This window comes from Bos mutus, chromosome 2 (assembly GCF_027580195.1).
Source record: "Bos mutus isolate GX-2022 chromosome 2, NWIPB_WYAK_1.1, whole genome shotgun sequence".
Classification (NCBI taxonomy): domain Eukaryota; kingdom Metazoa; phylum Chordata; class Mammalia; order Artiodactyla; family Bovidae; genus Bos; species Bos mutus.
The window spans coordinates 105,331,657-105,353,072 of record NC_091618.1 but is presented as its reverse complement, the minus strand read 5'-3'; the positions used below and the strand labels follow the sequence as shown (position 1 = coordinate 105,353,072).

Below are 21,416 nucleotides of genomic sequence, written 5' to 3'. Positions count from 1 at the left end.
CTTTTGTCACCTGATGCGAAGAACTGACTCATTGGGAAAGACCTTGATGCTGGGAAAGATTGAAAACAGGAGGAGAAGGGGATGACAGAGGATGAGATGTTTGGATGGCATCACCAACTTGATGGACATGAATTTGAGCAAGCTCCAGGAGTTGGTGATGGACAGGGAAGCCTGGTGTGCTGCAGTCCATGGGGTCCCAAAGAGTCGGACACGACTGACAACTGAACTGAGACTTGGCAGTTAATTCCACAGGGGATGATTTCAAGAGTCCTTAGGTATCCAAAGAAAATTTCTATGTAGTGTAAACATCAGTTCTTTAAGCAGACTTCTTTCGTTATAGTTTTTTGTCTCTTTACAATTCTGATCCTTCTTCTCTGAATACAGTTCAGGAAGTGGATGTTCTTAAACTGCAGTAACCAGAACTGAAGTCAGCACTTCACAGCGTGGGTGGGTATCAGGGTGGTGGTGTAGGGGGAGTGTTCATTTTTTAAATCTAAGTCCAACACTTTACGTTTAGCTCTTAATTGTTACATGTCTTCACTTCCTTCTTTTGAATCCTGAGTTTGTGATGGACACAGTAATGTCCCATTCCAATTCATGTCAGGCTGATGTTGTTTTTCTTTCAAGGAGGGCCTCAGTTACAGAGAGATGCCTTGCTTAAAAGCATGACCAATCCAGGGTACTCACATGCAATGATTGATCACGGTGGGCTTAAAGACCTGATGTCCTTGGTTCACTAGGGGACAATTCCCATGGGCCATATTGGCTCTGGGGCTCCCTGTGGGTTGTACTGAGTTCACATCACAGTTTCATTTATTCCTCTGTTTAATTCCTTCGGCCTCTTTGATTCTACAGGTATTAATACCTAATAAATATCTGCATGTCAACCCCCATTTTAGAGTCTGTTTCTCTAAAATCCAGTCTGATAAGAAATGGTTCAAAAAAAGTAGTCAATATGATGGGATTCTGGAGCTGCACTTGCCCTTCACTGATGGTATATGCACCACAGATGCCCAAGGTGGTAGTCCATTGGGGTTAGCGGAACTCAAACACAATGAAGGACAGGTAGTGGCACCTAACTGCTAAAAGCCAGAAGGTTGCACTTATCATAATGAATGTCAGAGTCAGAGTAGCAGGAAAGGGTCCTGACACAGAGAGCTATGGAAATGGCTCATAGATACTGGTGTATCTACTGACAAAATAGATGGGCAGCTTTTATACCATCACAAGAAATTAGGATAGATGACTAACAGCCTAAAGGCAATCACTCTGATAAAAAAATCGTAATAGCTCTTGCCCATTTTCCAGACCTGAGTTAGTTTTCAGATTCAGGATGCACTGACCCAAGAAGGGGCTAAGTCCCTAGGAGGAGGAAGGACCCAACTGTATCATACAAGTCTATATGGTAATGGTTCCCCCAGTCCTCCTAAAATGGGACCTACAACCATTTACTTAGATGACTGTGCACCACGGAAAGAGGAATATCCCAACATTTAAGGACTGTTTGATGCTGCATTAGACTTGACTATATCTGGAGAGTTGAAGCCTCACCATGAGCCTCCTGTTTAAGAGGGGACCTGTAAGAACCAGAAAATAAACAGAGTCCTAGTCCAGGGCTGGCTTAAGTCCACTAGGTTTGTAGATCCACCAGTGGTCAGTTCCCCTGTCTCAGATCACATAATTGGGATTGGCATATTTGGTATACATGAAGTCCCTACACAGGACATTTGGCTATGGGATAAAGGCTATAATAGTGAGGAAGGCCAAGAGGAAATCTCTGAAACTGTTCCTTCCCCCTCCCTCTAATCAAAGTAAAATAAAATAAACAAGATTGCATTCCAGGGAGGATAGTGAAAATTAGTCTTATCCTTAATGTGTCCAGGGGTGGAGGTCCCATCACATCTTCACTTAAGTCACTTAAGTCCCCATAGAATGCAGATAGATCTTGGAAAATGAGAATAGATCATTGCAGATTCAACCAAGCGGCTGCTGCAATTGCAGTTGCTATGTAAGATAGAAAGAACGTTTGCTAGAGAAGGCTAATGAACCTCAGGTATGTGAGTGAGGTCATTGATTTGGAAAATGTATTCCTTTCTCTTCCAACCAGAAAAGAGAAGTGAAATTGTTTGCATTCATGTGGATTGGGTGACAATATACATTTAGTTTTGTACTTTGTCATAATATAGTGCAAAGAGATATTGATTCTCTGGACATCTTGCAGTTAATACCACCCCATCTCTGATATTCTGCAAATCAGGCCAGGTGAGTAATAAATGGTCAGCATGCTGGAGACATTAGGTGCTCTAAAGGGCAGAAGATAAACCCTTTGAAGACTCAGGAGCCTGCCACATCAGCATAATCTTTGGGGATCCTGTGGCCTGGGGCATTCCAAGACATTTCCTTCACAGTAGAAATAAGTCATTGCTTCTCCTACCATGAGAAGGGAAGCATAGTACCCAGTAGGACTCTGGGTTCTGGAGGCAGCGTGTTGCACACCTGGGAATGCTGCTCTGACCATAAACTGGACAACGGGACAAACTGCCATCTCTGAGTGAACGCAGAGCACACAAGGTCTGTGTAGCAAGTCCGGGCTGCGGTGTCAAAGTGTGGCAGAAGCTATGACATCAGAGGTGATGGCAAAAGATGTGGTATGGAGGTTAGGGCAAGCACCTGTGGTATAATCACAAGCCAGGCCTGTGCATCAAGGCGTGGCCATTTGTGGTGGTAATTTACATGCCTTTTGAAAAAAACTCAATATATTCCTGAGGCTTGGTAGAGACTAAATACCTGACTAGGGGATGCCAAGTGACCATGCCTTTGGAATCAGATCTCAGAAGTTGGGTTCCAACAAAGCCACTAAGTCTAAAGATAAGGCAGGGCTACCAGTGATCCATGGTAAAATCAAAGCAGAAAGACTGGGGCTAAGCACAAACCAGACTGGAAGGTATAGGAAGCTGCATGAACAGGGAGCCCCATCTTCCATCTCTGTGCCAGCACCTCTCACTCAGCTCACCCTTCTACCATGTGGAGGATTCCTTATGTCCATTCCTGATGGAGGAGGAAAAAAAACTTGAATTTTGTTTGGAAAGTAGATGCAATATAAGTTCAAAACGCATGGCAGCTGTTCTTCAGCCTCACTCAAGGGTTCAGTTCATTTCAGTTCAATTGCTCAGTCGTGTCTGACTCTTTGTGACCCCGTGGACTGCAGCACACCAGGCATCCCTGTCCATCACCAACTCCCAGAGTTTACTCAAACTCATGCCCATTGAGTCGGTGATGCCATCCAACCATCTCATCCTCTGTCATCCCCTTTTCCTCCCGCCTTCAATCTTTCCCAGCATCAGGGTCTTTTCAAATGAGTCAACACTTCGCATCAGGTAGCCAAAGTATTGGAGCTTCAGCTTCAACATCAGTCCTTCCAATAAATATTCAGGATTGATTTCCTTTAGGATGGACTAGTTGTATCTCCTTGCAGTCCAAGGGACTCTCAAGAGTCTTCTTCAACACCACAGTTCAAAAGCATCAATTCTTTGGCGCTCAGCTTTCTTTATAGTCCAACTCTCACATCCATGCATGACTACTGGAAAAACAATACCCTTGATTAGACAGACCTTTGTTGGCAAAGTAACGTCTCTGCTTTTTAACGTGCTGTCTAGGTTGGTCATAACTTTCCTTCCAAGGAGTGAGCGTCTTTTAATTTCATGGCTGCAGTCACCATCTGCTGTGATTTTGGAGACCAAAAAAAATAAAGTCTGCCACTGTTTCCCCATCTATTTGCCATGAAGTGATGGGACTGGATGACATGATCTTTGTTTTCTGAATGTTGAGCTTTAAGCCAACTTTTTCACTTTCCACTTTCACTTTCATCAGGAGGTTCCTTAGTTCTTCTTCACTTTCTGCCATAAGGGTGGTGTCACTTAAGGTTAGTTTTGAAAGATAGTGGCTGGGGAAGACATTTCATATGGGCAGAGCATCAGTGGTGTGCCTGGCTGTTCTGCTGTAGAAGGGAAAATGGCTCTGTTAAGATATATGGATCATGAACTGAAGTGCATGGCCTGGCTGATAAGTCAGGGCCCTGAGATGAGAGAGATCAGAAGATTAGGAAAAAGGAGGTCTGGGGTAGGATCATGCGGGTGGGCATATGAGAGTGGGCATACAGTGTGAGGATTATGGTGTTTCATGTTAACACTGACCAGACAGCATCCACGGCAGAAGGGCCATGAGACGGCACTATGGACCCATGCTGCCTATTACTTTGTCCACTGTGCACATGTGGCTTGTCCAAACTGAAACATGCTGTTGGTGAAAATACTGGACTTCAAAGATTTAGGAGTACAAAAAAGGAACGTAAAATGTTTTTTGTTGTTGTTGATTACGTGTTGAAATGTTTTTTTAATATCAGGGTGAATAAAAGTATTTTGAAATATTTTTTTTTTTTTTTTTACTATTTTCCATGCAGTTACTAGAAAACGTAAAGTTGTATGTGGAACTCACCCTTGTGGCTCACATTATGCTGATGTAGGCAGAAAAACTTGGCCAGCTCACGGCAGTGAGCCTCAGCCATTGTCTACTTCAGTGCTGCCATGATAGGCCTGTGAACTGGGCAGCAGTGGGAGACAGGAAAGTTATGCTGGCCCCTTGAGCACAGCCTCCCATTTACCAAGGTAGATAAAGCCACCACTGCTGCCCAAACTGCAAAATGCCAGCAACAGAGACTCAATATGGTAAGCCCTCGATATGATGCTATTTTTACAGAAGTCTAACCAGACACTTATTGGCAGATTAATTACATTGGACTTCCTACATCCTAGATGGATAAGAGGTTGTTTTTCATTGCTGCTATTGTTTGCTTCTAATTTAAATATATATATATATATATATATATATATATATATATATATTCCAAGTCTGATTTTGGTTTTCTTAGCTGCAAGGCTTACAGTATATTTAATCTGTTCATATGAGACCCCCTATCACACCATATCAGAACAGTGAGCTAACTTATAGGTAAGGAAGTGTGTAGTGGGGTTGTGATTATGAGCTTTCCCTGGCCATATTATGGACGCAGAAGCTGCCGACTGGACAGAGCGCTGACCAGCCTGCTAAAGGTGCAGCTGGAGAGCAAGTTTGGAGGTGAAATTCTATAGGATGGGGTTATGTAGTCTATACACTGGATCTTTATATACTATTACATCTCCAGTAGAAAGAACACATGGGTCTAGGAACCTAGGCGTTTCTTCCATAGAGTGAAAGCAGAAGTGGCCCCACTTAATAGGACCCACTGGGGAAAACTCTGCATCTTGTTCCACAACTCTATAGGCTCTGCCAGGCTGGAGGTCCCAGTTCTCAAAGTGGGCACACTTTTATCAGGGGACTAAAGATTCCCATAGAATGTAAGCTGCTGCCTGGGCATTTGGGGCAGGGAGAAGAGTTGCCATCTTAGTAGAAGTAATTGATCTTGATCATTAGGAAGAGATGGGTTTACTGTTATACAGTGGGAACAGGAAGAACTATCCATTAGGATGCCTCCTGGGCCTGGGTCTTACCACCAAGGAAGCCACTGAGATTAGCAGAAGTGGTTGCTGAAGCTGAGGAGAAAGTAGAACGTATAGAGAACGAGGGAGATGATGCGTATCAGGGTGGTTCTAAGACCATCCACAGTGGCAAAAGCTGTAGTTCATTCTACTAACCAAGCTCTTCTAAGTTTTCTTGAGTCCCAGAGGGCCTGCTTCCTGAAACTTAAATGAAGAAGTGGGTCTGAGTTGTGGTCTGTGAAAGACACAGAGTTGTCACCTTTAAGAATTCCCCTCCAGGGTAGGGCTTCCCCAGCTTCTGAGAGTGCTCAGTGAACAGTTTCCAGCGTGCAGCTCTATTTTGGGGCATTTCTACTACAGAGGACCAACTTGCCCCAGAGCACTCCCTTCCCGGGGGACCACGTTCAGTGACTGATTGTGGGGTGGGTATAAAGTTCCAACCATTTTCAGCCCCCAGGCTTGGAGAAGCCCTTTCTTGTCCAGAGCACCCAACTGGGGATGGCTGGCTGGGGCTTTGTTGGATCTGCTCTGTAGCTTGATCTCCCCCTTACCTGTGTCCTCCTCAAGCTTCCATAAGCATTAGTTCCTAAGGAAAATCCTGGTTGCTAAACTGCATCTCAGCATTTCTGCTGGAGAGCACAGCCTGCAACCCCAGGCTCTGCGAGGTTCAGTCCTCTTCTTTGTACCATTCTCATTCTCTCTCTTCAGTTACCTCTTTAAACACCCTTTCACTCTCAATCTCGCATCTTTATCTAAGCTCTAGATTTATATTTCCTTCTGTCCATTTGGTATTTTCACTGAGTATTCCAGCAACACTCCTTGTCCAAAATGAACACACCTCCTTGTAACACTAATTTCTGTTCATGATGTATCTATTCACTTGAATTCTTCCTTGTTCACTTAAATTCTCCACCTGTAGTGTCTTGAGTTCATCATCTTTTTGCTGCTCTTAATCTCTCTCACCCAAGCAGGCTTTCAAATAACCAACCTTTTCTTTGCCATAATTGTCTGGATCCCTGTCCTTGCTTGTCTGGAGGGGACCTGTCTTGTTCATGCTGCCCCCTTGTAATCTAGCAAAATGTCCTAAACATAGTAGGCCCTTAACAATGATTTGATGAATGAGTAGTGACTTCAGTAGCTACAAGGAAGGTTTCTACTCTGGCATTCCCATCTTCCCAAACTGTCTGCATCCTGCAACCACTGTGCTCTCACACTGTTAAGCATCACTCTTACTTGGTTGAACCTCCTCTTCTAATACCTTCAAGATTTCCTTCCTTCCCTAAGGATAAAAGGAAGACTTTCCAGACTAGTCTTCAGAATTTTGCAATATCTGAATAGATTTTCCTCATCTGATTGCTCATTTGTCCCTCCAGGTATATCATCTACTCTTAGCAGCGTCTTTCTACCCTGCACAGAAGGGGGTGACCTGGTCCTGACTCAGTCCCTCCTCAAGCCATCCCACATCTTGGAATCTGGATGTCCCCTACCTGTAAAATTTCTTCCTCCTGTTGAATCTGACACCATCTCCACCCTTTCAGACAGCCATCCTTCCTTCATCTGAACTCCTGCAAATGCACCACTCAGATTTGTACTGAACATATGTCAGTAAACATATTTTAAGCATCTACTATATTCTGGGTGTTAAGTTGGATGCCAAGGACATGGTGAGTAAAAAGACACGTTTTTGGTTCTCAGGGAGTCCTGTAGAGGGAGTAAATAGGTAAATAAATTCAGTGAGACTTGAAGTGCTGTGCTGTTACTCAGTCATGTAGGCTGCCGACTCTTTGCAGCCCCAGGGACTGTAGCCCACCAGGCTCTTCTGTCCATGGAATTTTCCAGGCAAAATACAGGAGTGGGTTTCCACTTCCTACTCCAGGGGATCTTTCCGACCCAGGGATGGAACCTGCATCTCCTGCGTCTCCTGCACTGGCAGGCAGATTCTTTACCACTGGCGCCCCCGCCGTAGCATCTGCATTTACCATGAAAGAGCAGGCCATCAAGGAGATTCAGAAAGGCAGCATGAAGTTTGAAGGGGCATTTGAGTTTTTGTTCAAAAAATAAGTACTCACTAGAATTGTGCTGTCAGGATGTAGTTGTGGGGTGTATATTCTGGGCAAAGGAGGAGGCAGAGAAAAAATAGTGTAGTAGAGTCAGACACACGGAGAAGGCAATGGCACCCTACTCCAGTACTCTTGCCTGGAAAATCCCATGGACGGAGGAGCCTGGTAGGCTACAGTCCATGGGGTCGCAAAGAGTTGGACACGACTGAGAGACTTCACTTTCACTTTTCACTTTCATGCATTGGAGAAGGAAATGGCAACCCACTCCAGTGTTCTTGCTTGGAGAATCCCAGGGACGGGGGAGCCTGGTGGGCTGCCGTCTATGGGGTCACACAGAGTCGGACACAACTGAAGCGACTTATCAGAGTCAGACACAACTGGGCAACTGAACAAAAACAGCAAAGGCAAAGTCTAAGCAGTCTGTCTGTGGGCAACGGAACAAACAGTCTGACAAGTAAAACAGCTAGAGAGATTTGCTGTACCCAGATCTTACATCACCTCGTGGGGACATTCCAAAAGTGAAAGTCGCTCAGTCATGTCCAACTCTGCGACCCCATGGACTATACAGTCCATGGAATTCTCCAGGTCAGAATACTGGAGTAGGTAGCCTTTTCCTTTCCCAGGGGATCTTCCCAACCAAGCGATCAAATCCAGGTCTCCTGCATTGCAGACAGATTTACCAGATGAGCTATTAGGGAAACCCTGGGTACATTCCAAAGAGTTTGTGTTTTATCTTGTCAACAATGAGAAAGGAACTCCACAGATTTTTTAAGTAAGTGAGCAACACGATCAAATTTGTGTTCGGGGTGATCAATCACATATTATGATTTAACTTTCAAAAATATAGATCTAGTGTTCAAATGTAAGAAAAACAAGTTGTTTGAAGACAGTGACCTGTACATAATAGGAAATTAGGAAGGATCCATTTTCTTTTCTCTTCATTCTACTGCCAATAAAAAGAAGTTTGGTTACCTTGAGTCAGCATGATTAAACAGATAGGCATGTATGTGTACCTATGTGTACATATTCTAAATACCAAATCACACAGATTCTGCTTCCAGCAAAGCAAAACACAAATACTGCTAAACATGTGAATTGCAGGATACTACTTACAAAAGACTGGATTTGTCTTGGTAAAAGTATCCTCCCCAATTCCACTGGAATAGGAAGTTCCTTTCTGGCCCTCATATTTGTTTACATGTCATTACTTGATGAAAGGGTTGAATACAGCTGAGGAAGAAAAATGTTATTAAGCATCTCCACTTAGAGATCAATCACAGTAGAGTTAGCACATCTTTGAGTCATTTCACAGGAACTGGCTTCACACACAACTTTTCAGGAATATATCTGTTATACCGAAGGAGGGAGGTATTCTTGTATGTGTGTGACTGCTTTGAAGGTGAGAACAAAAGATTTACACAAAATGCAACAGTAGATACAATTTAGAAACTGGTTTTACTCTGCTGCAAACAAATGGACAAGATATTTGTACAATATATAATAAAAAGTACAGCATAATACAAGTGCCACTAATAAAAGAAACTTAAGGATAAGACTTAAAAATGCTTATTTGTAATATATATATATATATATACACACTGCAATAAAAAGCCACAATAAATACACGAATTTCCATGTCATTCATAATAAATACTGAAAATATAAATACAGAAGACTACAGCTAATATGAATAAATTATTACAACATAAGGTCCAGGTTAAGTTCTGTTGACTATTACTGTAGCTTATTTCATATACCCTTTGGCATCTTTGATGTTATAACTTATACACAAGAGAAATCAATCTAGAAACTACGTGACATACAACATGATGTCTTAGTGTAAAGTGAAGGTATGTATGACTTGTAGTTTGATTTTCTTCCCGTCAACCCTTCTAAGTGATTATATTGAGCATAACAGTAATAAAGTATCTATTGAAATATTGTTGAAATTGAGTAAAGGTCATAATAAGAGTCAACAAAAAGATAAAACCAATCACAATATAGAAAATGTTATATGGTGAATTGATCCCACTGTGTTTAGATTACTTTTTTTTTTTTGCCAGTGAAATCCAACAGATAAGAAACAAAAAAACCCCACAAATACTCTCAAAAGACTTCCCTTGTGTAAAGACCATTCCCAATGTCCGAATGGTTCAATGTAGACTGAAGGATAACACCCAAGTGCTTTGGATCATTTGATCTACCATTACATTCAGCTCACAAAGTTTCACCAGAATTTGCAAATATACCAAATTTCTATGGCAGCTGGAAAGTGGACACACAGTTGATGTCTAAGACTATGATCAAGGTAAAGATACTGCAAAAGGTGACATTTGTCTATGCAACCAATTATACATACACATTTTAAATGGGGAGAATGCATTTTTGACTAATGTCAGATGACCTTTTCCTATCAAACTGTTATACCCTGTGACACTGAGGGAAACACATTGAAAGAACAAAGTGCCATTTTCTGCATTAACAGGCATTAACCAGTACATATGTATTAATAGTTCTATCTTAAGAGGCTATTACACCAGAAATGCAATAAACTAAAATGAAAGCAGATCAGCTTTACTAAGACACAATAAAGGCTGAGGTTCTTAGGAACAGAGTTGTAATCTACATTTTTTTAAAAACTATTTCTGTACTGTAAATGTCTAGCATTTATTTTACATCAAACACTTTTGAAACATGTTTCACAAACTACGCCTCAGACTTATTTCCAAAGAGGTGTCTAGAGTCAATTAAAACATGGGCCAAATGATTCAACATTCTTTACATAAGCAATATATAGGGTTTTTGTTTTTTGTTTTTTTAAAGCAAAAAAAGGTTATTTCCCCTAATGTTATTTATAGGGAGAAACCACATGGATGTGGCTGTCATTTCACAAGATCATCTGAGTTGGGGGAGTTAAGCAGCTGTACCTAGACTGGAAAAAATCCTGTAGAGAGAGGAGAAATTGATTTCCAGGGTGCTCCTTATTTTCCTGCTAGTTCTAACTCCAAGCTGGAGGCAACTCTGAACAAACAGAAAAAGCTCTCTGCAGGCGGTGCTTGGATCAAGTGATGTAATCAGAAAAAAATCACCACCCTCCTGGACTCCTCCTTCTGTTTTCAGGCCTTGTCAGGACAACACATTTTTAAATTATTGTGTGGAACCCTGAGAAGGCAAGCAGCCACTGTTTCCAGAACATGGGGACAAAGGCTGGGATCAAATGGTGGCTGAGTAATTTCTCTGGAGTCATTCTATCCCACACCAGACTCTCCATTGCCAGTCCATTCCCCAGAAAACGTGGGAAAAGTAGAGATTCTCCTTTGTCATTTTAGGGTATAGAAAGATGAATGCGAAAGTACCTATTTGGAAGCAAGAAGGGAGAAAATGCTCCCTTTTTGTAACTGTAACTTCTCAGAAAATTGAGCAGTTTAAAAGCGGAGTCACTTGATCCTAGTTCTGATATCTGTCACTGGGGATCTGAAACAGTCACTTTTCCTGATATAGCAGTGGCAAAACAAAAAAGAAGATAAAAACAAACCAAAAACTATAGCAATATTTGTCATGAGCAGGTCAAGTTACTGAACATTGTCCCAATATCCACATCTTTCTTTTTAAAACTCTGATTTCTTAGGAGTCTTAGGGAATCATCAAATGTAACAAACACCAAAGGTAAAGGAAACCCAACTTTCTGAGGCTCCCAGGACAATGGCCCAAATCACCACATCTGTTGCCAGGTGCCTAGTTCACAAAGACAGGCCAAGACATTTTCCTACTGTGAGAAAAGCCTAAGAGAACTGCATTGTGTTGCTAAGGAAACCATCTTCCCCAGAGATGTTAAGAATAGATGGGTATCTATCCTTTAGAGCATGCCTGAGTGACAGTCTTCCCTAGAGGTAGATGGATGAGTTAGATGACCTCTGGAGCCACAGGGCTATAAAATTTGAAGAATACAGAAGAATCTCAAACTTTCCATTATTCACACACAGTTGGCCATCTTAAGTATCTTTGAAAAGATGAAACTATGCTGAGATACCCGTTTGGCATGACTAGTGCCTAATGAATCAAGACAGACAGTAACCTGTGGCAGTGAACCTTATTTGGTTATGGTAAAGACGAAATGACTTTGCCAACTACTAAAATTTAACATCAATTATATTCAGAAATCATTTGGGTATCATTAAAACATTCAAGGATCAACACTAAATTAAAAATAAAACAACAGCTAACCTTGGGCAATTTATATTCTAGTTTTAGATATTTGGGTTTTTCCTCTTTAGAAGAATTCAGATAAGGATTTCATTTCATTTCTTCTTTCTCTTTCATGTTAAAGTATCTTTTCAAAATGGTATATAGATCTTTGGATTTTTTTTAAAGATAAGCGCTTTATTTATGGCTAAGGAGAAAAGCTTGGTGGCCAACATAAAAAGAAGGAACAAAACAAAATTGGATAAATTTTGCTACAAAGTTAGAAATTTCAATTTTATTTTGTATAGGTTCCCTACTTCGAGACAACAACAAACCATATTAGGAGGTCACACCCCTGACAAGGTCATTTCTGGTCCTACGCAACATGGCAGGAGATAAAGAGCTTAGGTGATAGAAGCTCCTAGACAATTTTTAAAGAGATATTTTCTAAGTCAATTTCCCTTCTAAAAATATTCATTAATAAATAACTTGCAATATCCTGCTAAGCCAGATAAAAATATTGGGAGAAAGCCACAAGAGAAAGGAGAATATCTAACAAAGAAGTATTCCAAAATTACAACTGAAGTCATTCAAACAGGTCACATAAATTAATTTAGACAAAGGCTAGACTAATTTCTATCATAAATTTGTCTTCTCCTAAACCCTTCTAATCAATATATATTAGCTTAAAAATATTTAAGCGGCCTCACACGGCACTAGAATGAGTCATTGAACTGAGCTGACTATCACCATGGTAATGAGTAATGCAAAGAAAGGAATGCCACCATTATGCTGAATACAAGCATTATCCAACATATCACCAGTATGCTGAATACAAGCATTATCCAACATAAATTCTACATTCTTAAAACTTCAGTTCTGCCAGAAGCTTCTATGAGATGAAATAAAATGACACACTAGAGTTGGCTTTTCTTGAATTATAAGCAAGTATAGAGTATCAAGTGGAAACAATTACCCTGTATAGTGATATATTTATCACAAGTGAAAGAAAGTAGTCAACAACCTGACTTAAATCTTTGAAATTCATTTTCCATGAATGTACTAAGTATCTGAATTTACTAAAATCACAGGCTATATGTTAGATTACAAAAACTGTATATAAAAATGAACTGGCTTAGGTTTTGAATCTGGTTGTAAAGACCTTCCTGCTTCCCATCATTCTGTCTGAATCACCACTGCCAGGATACAGAAATCAAGGCATTATTACACTTACTATCCAGACAGCGCAAAGTTAGACTAACCCCAGGGCTGCTTATCAAGTAAAACCCAGGTCACGTCAAGCTTTTCGATTTGAATTTCTGATAAGAAAGAAAAAACCCAAAATACTTGCATTGTTATAAAGGGAGGAATCTCCTGCTCCCTTTTGTAGGAGAGGGGTTGAAATAAAACCAGAAACAACTGTTTTAAATAATCACATTCAATATAAGATTTGGCAGGTGAAATATTAAAGAGCTCTTTCATTTCCATATTCATAACTTTTGACAAGAATCTATCAGTCTTTTTAATATAAAATGTGTTTACATCTTTAAAATAGTTTTTTTTTTTTTATCATGCTGTAGCTCTGTATTTTTTTTTAAAAGCATCAAATTATTTTTAGATAGGAAGATGTAATTGATGGGAATAGTAGGTCACAGATGTGAACACCAACTGGGCTGTGAGGGCCCACATCGTAACTTCTAGGTTTGGGGTTGCCATTTATGAATCCAGTTTTTCTAGTAAAATAAAATTATAGTTTCTCAGCTCAGCTCCAACTTTGATTCTTAGGAGATACCATAACTTTTTAAGCTTATAGTCCATTCTCACCCCACCCAAAATTTCTATAATTCTAGTGAGTTTTCAAATTGCTGATATTCAGTTAAATTAAGTCAATTACATTCTTTAGTGCTACAGAAAACATCTGATGAGCTGTGCTACTTGCGCAGAGCTGTGGCAATCGGCTTAGGTATTTAAGTTACTCCAGCACAAGTTAGCAGATTTCAGAATGAATAATGTAATCAGTAGTTGCAAATTCAAGAGTGATTAAGGCTTTAGTTTTTGGTGTTGGTTATGGTAAGAATTCATAGCTTAGTTTTGAATTATAGTTGTCTTGCCTTTGAAAGCATGAAGCTAGTTCCCATTTAAGGCTGGTATTTTCTACATCGACTACAATAATAAACTCTGAACTATCTTGAGACAACAAGGAGCAGATGCCATTTGAAGAGAAAGATTAAGTCTGTATTTGGAGAAATGGAAGTCTCGTGGCACCTTTTACAAGGGTAGTCTCTTAACTTTGGAGGATGTCGATTTTCTACCTGCTAATTCAATGGTTTGTAATCCCTGGCTAGAAGTAAGGATGCCGAGTGACCTGTTTTCTACAAGCTGCAAGGCAATGCTGTTGGAACCAGGAACTCAAGCTTAGCTATTTTATAGGCTTTTTGTAAACAGAAATGAGTGATGGTGCTCTACACTGTGGCTTCAAAGGTTTCCTGAAAGGTTTCCTGGGTTATGTGTGAGTCAACCTGCCTTTGAAACTGTCTGGTAGGAGTGCTGGTATAAATTTAGTATAACTTACCTAGGTCTAACACCAAAGAAGCAATTATGTGAAAATCTCTTTTTCATTGGGTTAAGTTCTTCTAGGTGTGGCCAGATTTAATTCATAACTTTCAGATAGAGAGGGAAGTAGGAGGATCCAGTGAATTCTACTAATTTAGGCAAAAGAAGTATCTTTTTTAGTTGCAGTTTTCATGTAGTCAGACAAGAATTGATGTCATCTTTTCTAACATCACTTTATAAAGTCATAACTTAAAAGGACTGTAATGAGGTTTGATTATTTCATTCCACTTTTCATCATTATCATAATCCCTTAGAATTTGTAGTGTTTCCCCCTCTTTTTAACCACCTAGGACAGTTCCTCTAACATAGTAGATGTTCAATAAATATTTGTTAAAAGAAAGAATTGATAAACACATTGTAAATATGTTAAGACCAAAGGATTTTGACTTGTACAACAATCTCAGAAGTTTAACCAAAGAATCAGTGATATATCAGTTAATAAGAAATAAATCTTTCATTTCCTTGCTTAATGACAACCAAACCAGAATTCTGCCTAGAAATCATCTGTCAGAGGATACAATTTTAAAGAACATAATCATTTATAATCTCCTTTTTCCTTTGTTAATGTGTCACCAGTGTTTCTGTAATTTATTGTTTTTATTGGGGGAGGTATCGCTGGGCTATATATGATTATGAAGATTTTAATAATAAAATTAATTAGTAAATATTAGCTTCAAATTTTATATGTGATTGGCACTCTGGGAAAAATGCTGTTTCACCACAAAGAAAACACTGGCTTTCAGAAAGTAACCATATTCTTCAATTAACCAAAAGACAGAAGACAAATGGATTTTACTGATGTCTTAAATAATCAATGATCAAGAGAAGGGAAAAAAGTAAATCTCTTTGATTGATTTCTTTCTCCCAGAGGAAGCCTAGAATGACAAAGGAAATGCAAGCTGCTCCAGCCACTTGACTTGCAAATCAATTTGGCCTGGATTATAACTGGGAATTAAACCCTAATAAAAGGTAGAGGGCTGGTGCTAAAACAACAGTGACTAAAGCACGAAGCTTTGCCATTGACAGTGAATGACTAAAAAGCCGTGTGTCAAAACAAGACTATAATTTGGCTAGCTAGACTACGGGGGTAATACAACAGCTGCAGGTCAGGTTACTGTGTCTCCGTGTAAAGATCTGAAGAATCCACTGGCTGCGTCCAGCTCTTGGTCCCCATTTAAAAATGCTTAGAAAAACTGTAGCCCTTCCTGGCATGTGGGCATTTTTTTGTTGAATAGATGATCTATTAATGGAAAAAAAAAAAAAGTCAAATGGCACACTGTGCTCTCAGCTTTTCTGGGAAAAAGTAACAATGAAATGATTCTACCATTAGTATCATTTACAACTTGAACCAGTATATTTAAACTATAGCTTTAAAAATCATCTTCATTTCCAGACCACAGTTGTAGATCATAAAACCCAACCAAATGCCAGGGTAGGGAAAATTCAGTACTCCTTATTGGCCTAAAATCTGTCATTCTCTGATGTGTGGTATTACACCTACTGTGTGTGTTGAGGGAGGCATGTGCGCGAGTGTTTTCATAGGTAATCTGTGTATGTAGGCAATATTTAGGGGTTAGGTTATAAATATATATGAATGTTTGGCTGGAAGGTTAATCCTGTGTAGCAGTGACTTTTGACCCCAATTAGACAGATAGGGGAAAAGCTCTGTTTTTTGTTTGTTTTCCTGTTTCTAGATTAAGCATCTTTTTGGAAATGAAGCTACAAAACAGAGTCCCCGTCCAACATAAACAAGTAGGTGTCAACCTTCTTGTGAAAATAAAGCTGAACTGAATTAAATATCCATCCTTTCAGAATCTAGACTGGCATTCTACCCTTCAATTCTGCACAGAGACACCTCTGCCCCACTCTGCCGCACTGTGTTCCAAGCATACGCTGAGTGCTTCACATGTAAGTAACTATTTCAAAGGCTTGCAATGGTCTAATCAATATGGCACACAGGATTTTTCATGTGCTCAAATGAAGGAACAATAGTGTCTTGTCATTTTCTCTTTGGGCCTGTGCTCTTTAGATTGTATTGATAGGGGGAAAAATTTGGAGATCAAGCACTAAAAACTGTAATTTTACAGACAACATGAGATATGCTATCAAGATGTGAGCAAAACCCCAATCTGAATAGCCCAAAGGGCCTGTCATTCAAAAGGAGCATCCCTGCCCCCATTTCTGCTACCTCCATAAAGACCAGCCCAAAGCTGCTTTAACATGAATACTAATGGTGCTAAGGTTGGGTTGGCTCATTGTGGGGGTAGAGTAGGGGCTGTAACCAACTGCACAGTGCAAGAGCTGCCAAGTAAACATGTTTTCCCCAAGTCAAGTCTTAGTAGAAACTCTTCCATTGGAGGACTTTCTCTAGACCAAACATTTTCAAATTCAGTGAAATAAAACAGTATTTTCTAAGGACTTGAGATCTACAATGTATTTATATCCATATTTCTAAACACCCAAGTCTAAGAGACAAAAAATAAGTAGTGATGCAGTCACTGAATAGCAAGGCATGTCCACATTTCAAAGAGGCATAAAATGTGAAATGACATAACAATAGAAGGTCAAAAATATGAAACAGATTTAGCATAGTCATATTGCATTGGAACTAAAAAGTTAGAACACACTATTTAGTTACCTAAACTAATTTACAGGAAAACAGGATCTTAGAAGTCCTCCGACGAACCAAGTGCAGATAATCTAAAGGTGGGGAGTGCATGTTTTATTTCTATCTGTCCCCTTTTATAAGAGAACATGAGGTAATTAGAAAGTATTCAATGCATTCTGGACTGTTCTGCTAATTGTCCCAGGCAAGAGAAATCAAAATGCTTCAGAAAAGTAAGGCCTAGTTGAGTATTTGGGTAGAGGCCCCCACTTCAGTCAGCTAGTCACTAAGTGTAAATTTCATTAAACACTCATTTTTGTAGAGACGGATTGATCACGCTGTAGAAAAAGGCTGGTTGCTGAGGCTGTGTCTCTTCTGTGTTTTCTCAGCCTCCTCTGCTTTGACCGAGTTAGGTCTTGAGAGTGGTGAAGGAAAACAGGTCATTTTTCCTTCATAAAGTATCATTGGATTGATTCCTCTATTTAATTCTATGAACCTTATAATAGTTACAGATTTTAAAAATGTTTTTTGTTTTTAATTTTTCATCTCAAAGAGTTCTTAGTCCCCACCCCTCACAAGGTACCATGAAGGGGCACTAAAGTGCATTTTGATGCAGGGGAGTAGAGTTTGAAGGTGCTGTCCAAGCTAAGAACCAAGATGATGCTGTGTTTAAAAAAGAAAGGCAATAATACCTTCTACCTCCATCTCTGGAGTCAGCTGAGGGAGGGCAATGAACTAGGCCCTCACCAGAGGATTGTCCTAACTCTTGACTTTAGAGAAAACTGTGTAAGGACCTGCACATACAGACTCATTTGTTTGTCCAAAATAGCAAAAATAGGCCTATTTCACCCTTAAGAAAGTATTTGCAAATCTGATCAGACATGATCATAAAAACGTGAATGGATTCCAGAGGCAATCCATGTGGGCATGCTCGGTGGTACTAACTATGCATCTTCAGCTGAAAAGAACATGCTGCAGTTCGTTTTCATCAGAACATGACTTCTAGCTACCATAAATAAAATACACGTGGGGCAATTAAATCTTTTTCTTACAATAATAACTTTTACATTAAAAAGTCACCGTCATCTTCAGATATATTGAAAATTAGGACTCTAAATCTCATTTCCCAGTCTCAGTTAACAATCTTGCACAGGCCCGATAATCCAAAACTTGGAGCTCTGATCTACACAGCTTGGCAGGTTTCACACAGTTTGACAGGTAGGCAACTGTGAGATATGCTTTTTTTTAAAATTAGCATTTTCTATCAAAACAGTCTGAAATCATTTAAAATCCTCATAGAGACTGCGTTTGTGCAATGGCACAGTCGCATAGCTAGAAAGGAGAAAACAAAATACAGTCTGGAAGCTTCACCACGGGCCAAGTTTTCTTGGTCCTCAGTTGAAACCACAACGAGCCCAGGAAATCCAATTAAATACAGTGCTTTAAATAGGAGAAGAGTTGGTCCTAGAATAACTTAAACTACTAAACAGGGACAGTCTCGACCACAGGCGATTTGATGCACTCTTCGTGCAATCTACTCTTTTCTGCAAGGCTCAAAGGATCTTCAGCAGGATGCTCTGAAATGTGACTGTCACCATTCATCGCAGAGACAAACCCTTCCTGGGAGGGGCCTTTCAAGTATGAGTGAAATTCCACTTGAGGATGACTGGACCTGTGTTCGGGATATAAGCTATTGCAGGGCACGCCGCCGTCATTTTCCGAAGAGGAGCAGCAAACGATGACGGAGGGGTTGGCCGCTGGATAGTGGGAGGCGCCGTACGCCTCCTCGGCTTGCCGGGCGTAGTCCACGAACTGCTCCGGGGTCATGGTGTAAGGCACCAGCGAGAGGGTACCGCTCTTGACAGTCTCTCTTTCCGGATAGTTCTCAGACATCTGGCTGGGAGTTCCTGGAATGTGGCTATCTATTTGGTAATAGAGGGTCGAAGAGTTGGCATAAAAAGGAGCGTTCTTCGCGTGGCTCTCGTGGACGGCGGTGCCATCGGAATAACAAAGGACGGAAGGAAGAGGAACCACCTCGGCGTGGGGACCCAGACCTTCCACGAAACTGTCTCCTTTCTCGTCGTCGTCCTCTTCCTCCTCCTCCTCCTCCTCTTCCTCCTCCTCTTCCTCGGACTCGCTGGGGGCCAGGCTCTGCGTGCTGGAGTCCGTGACTCCGCTGCAGAAACTGCTGCCATCCTCTTCCTCCTCCTCCTCTTCCTCCCCCTGGCAGTCTAACTCCTCGGCCGACTGCAGGTGCAGCACGGCAGCCTGCGGTTCCGTTTCAATCTCGAAATTGTCTGCGAGAGCATATTCGACGGAGTGAGCCACCGGGCCCATGGAACTACCGTGCGCACTTATCTCCCCGTGGCAGCCGTTCAGCGCGGGGATTTGCTGCTCTCGGTTTTTCTCCAGTTCGAGTTTCATTATTGTGTGCAAAAAGTGAGTCCGGACACGGATAGGATTAAATTCAATTCTACCTGCTGTGTTACTACATCCTTCTTTAGTGCAGCCACAGGGGAAAGACATTCGATCCACCTTGGGAGGAAGAACACAGATTAGGCCCCCTGGAACTCTTAACAAATCAAATCAAAATCCGGTACCTCACGGCAAACCCTTGGAATCTGGGATGACAAACCCACTTAGGCCAGAATAAATGACAATCAAACAGCAAACAGAAACAAAAGGGGAAGTGAAGGCTTAGGACAGAAGAGTTAAAACTGATTTTAAACCTATGCTCCATATAAAAATGAGTTGATGGTATGGTTTTAATCCGTTTATCCCTCCTGCGCTTTCTTTACTTGTGTTTCCATCCTCCCTTACCCCTTCTCTCCTGCCCATTAATTTCGGCCCCATTTTTTCCCCCCAGTGCTTCTGTCTTTTTCCTGAGCTCTTTTTTCAGCAGCAAGCCAGCTCACACGCCCAATTTTAAACAAATTTACTGCCCTCATACCCATCTGCTATTTTTAGTCTAAATAACATGACATTCCTCACACTAGCCATGAGTTTTTTCTTTTCTTATTATAAAATGAACTTCTCTGCCTGAGACACCATTTAGTCTCATGCAGCCTGATAATTCACTCGCATTGGTTCACTGTCTTTTTCTTTTGGGTCCTTGGTACTTGATGCACTGTGGGGGCTGCGAAAGGTACGCACATTCATGACTGTGACTGGTGGACTCTGGTTTAGTTGCTGGCTCCCCCTCCCCTGCTCTCCCTTAGACTACAGGCTTCTCTAGAGAAGCTGCTTATTTAATCAATACCCCCGAATTACTCCAATAATTGGAGTGATTGAGTGATTGGGTTCAGCAAAGGGTGTAAGCCCGAGGTCCTCACTCAGGTGATGAGTGGAATTCTGGGCATCCCAAGGAACGCCTAAGATACGCTTACTGTCTTAGACCCCATCTGTATGCAGACCAGAGTACAGGCAACCAGGAAGAACTTGCCTTTCTTGCTACCTTATGCAAGCTCAGGAATTTCCCATGTTACAGAGAAGAAAGCAGATTCGATCCCAGTCATCCTGGCCCCAACAAAAAGCAGTAGCAGATGTCAGAGCCAGAATCTAGAGCCACTTTGGAAGCAGTGATTTCCTTTTCTGTGAATCTACCTCAAGCAACTGCTCAACTGATGAGAACTGCCTTCTCCTTTTGTCTGCCTGAGGGCTTTAACTGAAAAAGTTGAATTTCTGCATAAAATACCACCCCCTATTTAATCACATAGCACCAATGCTGCAGATGGACAGGAACCTGAGAATCATCTAGTTCAGGGGTTGGTAAGCTTTTTTTTTGTACAAGGCCAGAGAATAATTTTAAGCTTTGTGAGTCATATAGTCTCTCCAGCAACTATTCAATTCTGCTGTAGAAATATGAAAGCAGTTATAGGAAATATGTAAACAAAAAAAGAAGAACATGGCTGTGTCTCCATAAGATTTTATTTACAAAAATCAGGTGGCAGGCCAGATTTGACCTGTGAATAATCATTCCCCAACCCCTGATCTAGTCTAGCCCATTCAGGTCAGAGGTGCAAAAATTGAACCCAGTAAGCTTACCTGACTTGCCAGTTTCACATAGTGGCAGAAAACAGAGCCAGAACTCAGTTTTCTGAAGTTCCAGTCTAATCATTATTCCACTAGTCTGCACCACTTTTAACCAATCATCATATTATAGCCCATGGATGGATTAGAGAATGCAAACTCAAATGGTGGGGATGACATGATCTCCTTGGCTGCTTGTTAGAAGCCAAAGTGAGCTCGTATAATAAATGAATCCAAGGGGAAACAATTTCAACTGATAATTGCAGTTTGGATTGCCTTTCACACATATATGTCATATATGTGTGTATATATATATATATTAATGTGTATACATACACATTAATATATATATACACATACACATTTATATATTATGTATACTATGTATGTAAT

At 40.7% G+C, this 21,416-nt stretch overlaps 1 protein-coding gene across 3 annotated transcripts in view; it reads right to left on the bottom strand.

Annotated features, from left to right (window-relative positions):
* Nucleotides 1-9,050: 9,050 nt before the first annotated feature.
* The window catches only part of CSRNP3 (cysteine and serine rich nuclear protein 3), a 204,116-nt gene continuing 191,750 nt past the window's right edge, over nt 9,051-21,416 (bottom strand). For all 3 annotated transcript variants that reach the window (XM_070357824.1, XM_005893455.3, XM_070357827.1), the window contains one exon: nt 9,051-19,529. In XM_070357824.1, coding sequence (XP_070213925.1) covers nt 18,477-19,529 — 1,053 coding nt within the window. In that variant the 3' untranslated portion in view covers nt 9,051-18,476. The remainder of the gene's footprint in view (nt 19,530-21,416) is intronic.